This window comes from Nomascus leucogenys, chromosome X (genome assembly GCF_006542625.1).
Source record: "Nomascus leucogenys isolate Asia chromosome X, Asia_NLE_v1, whole genome shotgun sequence".
Lineage (NCBI taxonomy): Eukaryota > Metazoa > Chordata > Mammalia > Primates > Hylobatidae > Nomascus > Nomascus leucogenys.
In genome coordinates this window covers 33142804-33148803 of record NC_044406.1, presented here as the reverse complement: position 1 = coordinate 33148803, position 6000 = coordinate 33142804, and the positions used below count along the sequence as shown (strand labels likewise).

The following is a 6000-nucleotide window of genomic DNA, read 5'->3' as shown; positions in this document are numbered from 1 at the left end:
TAGTCAGGGAAGACTGAGACCAGATGCTGCCCTCTTGCTCTCTGCAGGAGGTAATTGAGATTTATTTCCGGAAATTGGGGAAGCTAGGAATTGGCAAGATGCAGAAGCGACTGCTGAGAGCTAAGTCCTGCTGATTTTGGTGGGGAGAGATGGCAGACTCTAGGGAAAAGGGAAATGATGGTGATAGCAGAGGAAGGGGTTAAATAAGGAGAGCCAAGAAATGGAGAAAGGGGAAAAGTTAGTAAAGGAGAGGAGATTTTAATTATCACTTTCTTCAAATCAAATCCTGGGGGTTGTGGTGGGAGGATCCTGAAGGCCAAGACAGACAGGGCTCACATTCTAATCCAGAGGCCCAACATCTGCTCCCCCTTCCAACTCTACAGATTGGAATAATTATCTGGATCCTTTTAGTAAATAAGCATTTTATTGGAGTGTTTAGTTGCTCTGAAGAAAGGCAGGTAAGGCAATGCCAGAAAGGAACCTGTATTGGGTTCCCACAGGGAGCATCAGATACCACATAGAGGCCTACTGACAGCAAGGAACATCTACATCCAGGTTGACACCATGATGGAAGAAATAGTAAGGTCACTCAACCCACTCTGAGGAATAGATAAGGAAGATAACTACCTCTGAAGAGACAGGACCAAAGGCTTTAGGAAGGAATTGAGAGTTGCAAATTCCTAAGTGATATGGTCTCTGGATGGGTTCAAAAGGCAGCCTTTAAGCTTCCATGAGGGCCCAGGGCTAGTACTGGACTTGCTGCTATAAGGAAAAAGAGCAAGGTCAGAAATGGACCTTTATGTCTTGTCAAAGGGCTGGGTGACATGAAGGACAGTCCCATCCATAAAGACATTTGACTGCCCCAGGCTACAGGCTCAAACGTAGTCCTTGTGGTCCACTCTTCCAGAAAACACATGCAAGGCCATAGGTGGCACATAGGATGCCTGGGAATAGGTTGGCAGGTCAAGGCTGGGTTGGGGTAAGCTGCCCCACACCAGGCAAATTCCCTTTATTTCACAATTGGCAAAACACACACACACACACACACACACAGGAATGAGAGCTATGCCAGGAGGTGTCTTTTTACTTCTTTTATTGAACTCCATAAATATTTTCATAAGGCTTTGTGTCATTACAACATTTTTTTTGTTAAACATTTTTTTAACACACAACTTTGACACTTGTTTGACAGAGTCAAACAGTCAGATAAAAGAAACAAAAGAATAAACTGGCAAATGCAGAGCAGCAAGGGTAATCAAAGTCACTGTTGCCCATCCATCCACCCCAGCCCACCCCATCCCCAAAGCACTAAAAGATCACTATTTGGCTTCACACTAGAATTGTTAGAACTCTCTTGTTGCTGTTCTTATAGATCCATTAGAAATATACACATAGAGAGAGGGGGAGAAAAAAAAGAGAATAATTAGATGTCTGTCTTAGGACTCCCCATAGCAGGTCCCATAGAACACACTAGCAAAGCCTTTTGGAGAGCAAATCCTGGCCTCGTTGAGGAAAAGGGAGCTTGGGGCCATGCGGAAATTAGAGCATTACAAAATTATTGGGGTTACCATTGTTGTCAGGACCCAACAGGTTAGGATACTGAACCCAGGTATTTAACTGGGCTTCCCTTGGGGCTGTTGGCCACTGGTCTGCTTTGATGCTACAGGCTGAGGGAATACTCCAACCAATGGGGAGATGATTTCTTGTTGTTCACAAATTACTGGCATCTGGTGATGCCAGTGGGTTCAGTAGAGGAGAAGTGAGGGTTGAGAAGTAATATCTCTGATCCTGGAGCCCTGGGCAGAAGCCCCAAGGAGGGAGGAAATGAGAGGGCCTAGTCAAGAAATGTAGGCCCAGAAACTTGTCCAAGTATCCCCTCCCGGTGTGCTGCCAACCCTCGAAGAAGCATGGCAAGGCCAAGCATAGTGAGGAGGAGTGAGAAGTAGGAAAAAGAGGTACACTGAAGGGAGGCCTGCATAGCTACCAAAAACACTCTGCCAGACAGGATATTTTAGCCTGGGTGCTGGGCACCAGGTCCCTTGCCAAGGAGGCTTACGTAGTTAGGTCATGTGCTGAACAGTGGTGGCCAGTCCCGAGCCCCGGCCCTCTCCCCAGATCAGGCTCATCCTTGACTTATAATACAAGTCTGACTTGGTTGTGATGGAATAGAAACTTAAATAGCTTGTAATTTGATTTCCACAAAGAAAAGATTCCCAGGCTGGGCAATGCCTGGTCTGGATCAGGAGGCATAGAGCAGTAAACATGCTAGCTATGCTGAAGCCTCCACACAGCTATGGCTGCTGCTTGGTAAGCTGAAGTCCTTTCATGATGAAGTCTTCTCCCATGGGGTTTAGGACAGACTCCCAGTCTCCACATTCCTCACTACAGTGGCTTGCTCTTCACAGCAGAGTTCATCCTTATTCCCTTATACCCTTTTTGTTGTTCAAGGTCTATCCATGAAAAGGGCTATGTGTGGAGGAAAAACAGGTACTCCAACATCCATAGGAAGCCTGCCTCCTTGTGAGAGAAGTTAGATTTTCCCAAGCAAAAAGCTGGCCAAAAGCAAGCCTGAGTGTAGCATCCCTGCCTCAGACCCTTTATTCAGAGGGAAAATTGCCCCTGGGCCCCTAACTCACTTGCCCCAAATATCCTGGAATGAGAGGATGTTGGAAACAGGGCCTTCTTTGAGTGCCAGAACAGCTTTAACTGTATCAATACCAAAAATCCTCCTGTGCTAGGATGGCAGGAGAAAGAAGAAAGAGAGAGGGAAAGAAAGAAGCCAGGGAAGATTGTCCATGCAATCTGTTAACAATGGGAGAAGTCTCACACAATTTTAGGGTGGTAGAAAATGCAGGCACAATACTGTGGATCAAGGCTATCTCTTTCCATTCCCATCCCTGTTCTTTCTTGTAAAAGGTTACTATCAGCCTTAGACCCTGTCCAGGTCAATAATTTGAAGGTAGCTGATGATCTTGGTCAGGTGGGCTCTGTCTTGAACCCCTCCATACTTCTATCAACGCTGCCCAAACATCTGTAAATGGGAGCAGGGACAACCAGGACACTGAACTGATTGCTGTAGGGATCCCTGTCCTAAACCTATCTGGTACTAGGGGGCAGGTAAATCCCTCTCCTGGGAGGCAGAATCTCAACCTCTGCTTCCAGTTCAGATCTTTTGGGCTAAGGGAGAGACAGGCCTAGGGGGAGACCTATAACAAAAGTGACTTGAAAAAAGAGAATAACTGGATCAAACTAACCCCTAGATGCAAAATTGCAATGACCCAGCAGTGCTGCAACATGGGAAACCCCAGTGATAGAAGAAACAGCCCAAATGCAAAATGTTCCCTGAACAGAAGTCCACTCCAGCATCATCATAGTCTGATACTCCCTTGCTTCTGTTTGGTTTTTTGATCCCTTCACAGTACCTAAAACACAGTAAAAGCAATAGGAATACTGAGCAGTTTTGTCACAGGGCACAACAGAGCATGTCCAGACTGGCATGACTGAGGACAGAGGATGCCAAGAAAAGGTTATTTGGGGCAACTGCAGGGCTGAAGGAACATTTGAAAATGATTGGCTGAAGGAGAGGAGAAAGGAGCTCATTCCCTTCCTCAATGGAAAGTAAAAGAGGGAAAAAAACCCTGAAAGCTCCCAACTCTACCACATCAAATAAAATTAAAAATTTATCAACATCAGTATCATCAGAAAAAAAAACAATACAAACACATCTATGGTAATAATGACAAGGCAGTGAATCACTCACAGGGGAGTAAAGAGATTATCTTAACAAGAAAAGGAATGAATAGAAATGTCAACTTCTGAAAGCAAAGGGAAGGGGAAACAGGGTAAAAATGGAAAACTTTTAAGACGGGATCACATGTTTGGAAGTCATTGGTACCTCTTCCTACCAACCACAGATTTCACTTCCCCAAAACAACAGAAAACACTTTTGTTCCTTATCTCTCTCTCTCTCTCTCTGTGTGTGTGTGTGTGTGTATGTGTACGCAAGGGTCTCTCTGTGTGTGTGTGTATAAATTTGAACAGTGCTTCTCCGAAAAAAGGTCCATCTATAAATATAATTTTATTTACTTTATTTTAAAATTATCTGCCTCCCTGTAGGTATCATTTTTTGAAGGGGGTTAACCTGCTGAAGTTTTGCCAGAATGGTGACTGGCTGCGCTTGGGTTCGGTGAACTCAAAGACCTGCGACTGAGCGATGCCGTCGGGGACCAGGTACTGGCCGTGGTTTAACGGGTCCTGCGGTGGTGGGTAGGAAGGAGGAACTGAGCGGGCAGAGTTGACACCTAGAGTAGATGAGAGATCAAAGGGAAAGGGTATCAGTTATGTAACAAAGGGCTTCTCAAATTACCCAGTGACCACTCTGGGCAGACAACTCAAGGCAGACTGGTTTAGAGAGTGTGAACTGGTTTTATAAATCATCCAAGAGGAGAATTCCTCTTTCAAACAGATTTTAGAATACCATGGCTACTATTGCAACCCTACACACTTCCACATCTAGTCAGGTATCAAAGAAATTTGGGGTATTGCTATAATCTATTTTACAGGTGAGAACACTGATGTCTGAAAAGAAATGTCATACTCAAGGTCACATGGTAAGTTAGTGACAAAGCGAGGGTTAGAACCTACATTCTTTGACTTCTCAGTTCAGAGTTCTTTCCAAGACACCAGAATCCCTTATGCAGGGCTTGGTCCTGCAAAGAACCCAACAAACTCTATTTATCCTTCTCCAAGTCCCCCCTGGAAGTTTTAAAAGAGCCTGGTTAAGAACTATTGACTTCAGGACAGGTTTCTGGGAGAAATTTTCTAAATGCATAAGGTGCAAGTGATTTAGTGTTCTGTCCTGGGGTGAGAGTGATGAACCTGCACTTAAAAGAGAATTGACATTAGTAGGTGAAGGAGAAAGTAAACTTACTACCAGAAGGTATAATTCATGGGGAGCAAGGAAGATGGAATATATGTGTGTCTTTTCAAATGGAATAGCTTAAATGACACTAACATTAAAAACCTTCTCAACATTTGTAGGTAGGTTTGCAACCATCAAAGCTAAATCCACATTAATGAAGGATTCCAGGAACCTGGAGGCCTAAAGTGAAAGTTTAATCCTGATCTACATTCAGGGAATAGGACGAGACATACAGCATATAATTCAGACATGCCAGGAAGGCTTCTCTGCTGCTCCTAAATACCTTCTTCATCTGCTACTCAGGGTCTGAAATTCCAACATTACAGTTACTTTGTTTGCCTTTGCTTGATGACTAGGTTCCTTTACCCTGGAAGCAGTATCATTTAAGCCATCATCAGCCACTGGCACTTCAGTGAGAAAGGTCAGATTCTTTTCTAAGAGCTAGTTTTGCAAGGTGGTAAGTGTCAGAAGTATGAGGGTATTGAATGCCAACAGACAATACACAGATATTAGAGAGGAAGTTTTGTGAGTACTAATTTGATTTTTTTTTTAAAAAAAGCATTTATTTGAAATCATTACAGATTCACATGCAGTTTTAAGAAATAATAGAGATCCTGTGTACTCTTTACCCAGTTTTCCCAATGGTAACATCTTGCAAAACAATAGTAAAACAGTACAGTATCACAGCCAGGATATTGACATTATAACAGGATACAGTCAAGATATAGAACATTTCCATCATCACAAGGATCCCTGTTGTTACACTTTTATAACCACAATCTCTTCTGGGTATATATCTAAAATAAAGGAAATCAGTACGTTGAAGAGATATTTGCACTCCTATGTTTATCACAGCACTATTCACAATAACCAAGATATGGAATCAACCAAAGTATCTGTCAATAGATGAATGGATGAAGAGAATGTAGTATACATACACAGTGGAATATTATTCAGCCACAAAAAGAATGAAATCCTGTCATTTTCAGCAACATGGATGGAACTGGAGCTCATAATGTTAAGTGAAATAAGCCAGGCACAGAAAGACAAATATCAAATGATCTCACTCAACTGTAGGA

At 43.2% G+C, this 6000-nt stretch overlaps 1 protein-coding gene across 10 annotated transcripts in view; it reads right to left on the bottom strand.

Annotated features, from left to right (window-relative positions):
- Nucleotides 1-1076: 1076 nt before the first annotated feature.
- ARHGEF9 (Cdc42 guanine nucleotide exchange factor 9) overlaps nucleotides 1077-6000 on the bottom strand; it is a 152523-nt gene continuing 147599 nt past the window's right edge. For 9 of the 10 annotated variants that reach the window (XM_012500961.2, XM_030806660.1, XM_003281138.2 and 6 more), the window contains one exon: nucleotides 1077-4301. In XM_012500961.2, coding sequence (XP_012356415.1) covers nucleotides 4120-4301 — 182 coding nt within the window. In that variant the 3' untranslated portion in view covers nucleotides 1077-4119. The remainder of the gene's footprint in view (nucleotides 4302-6000) is intronic. The other variant, XM_030806664.1, reaches the window with a different exon arrangement.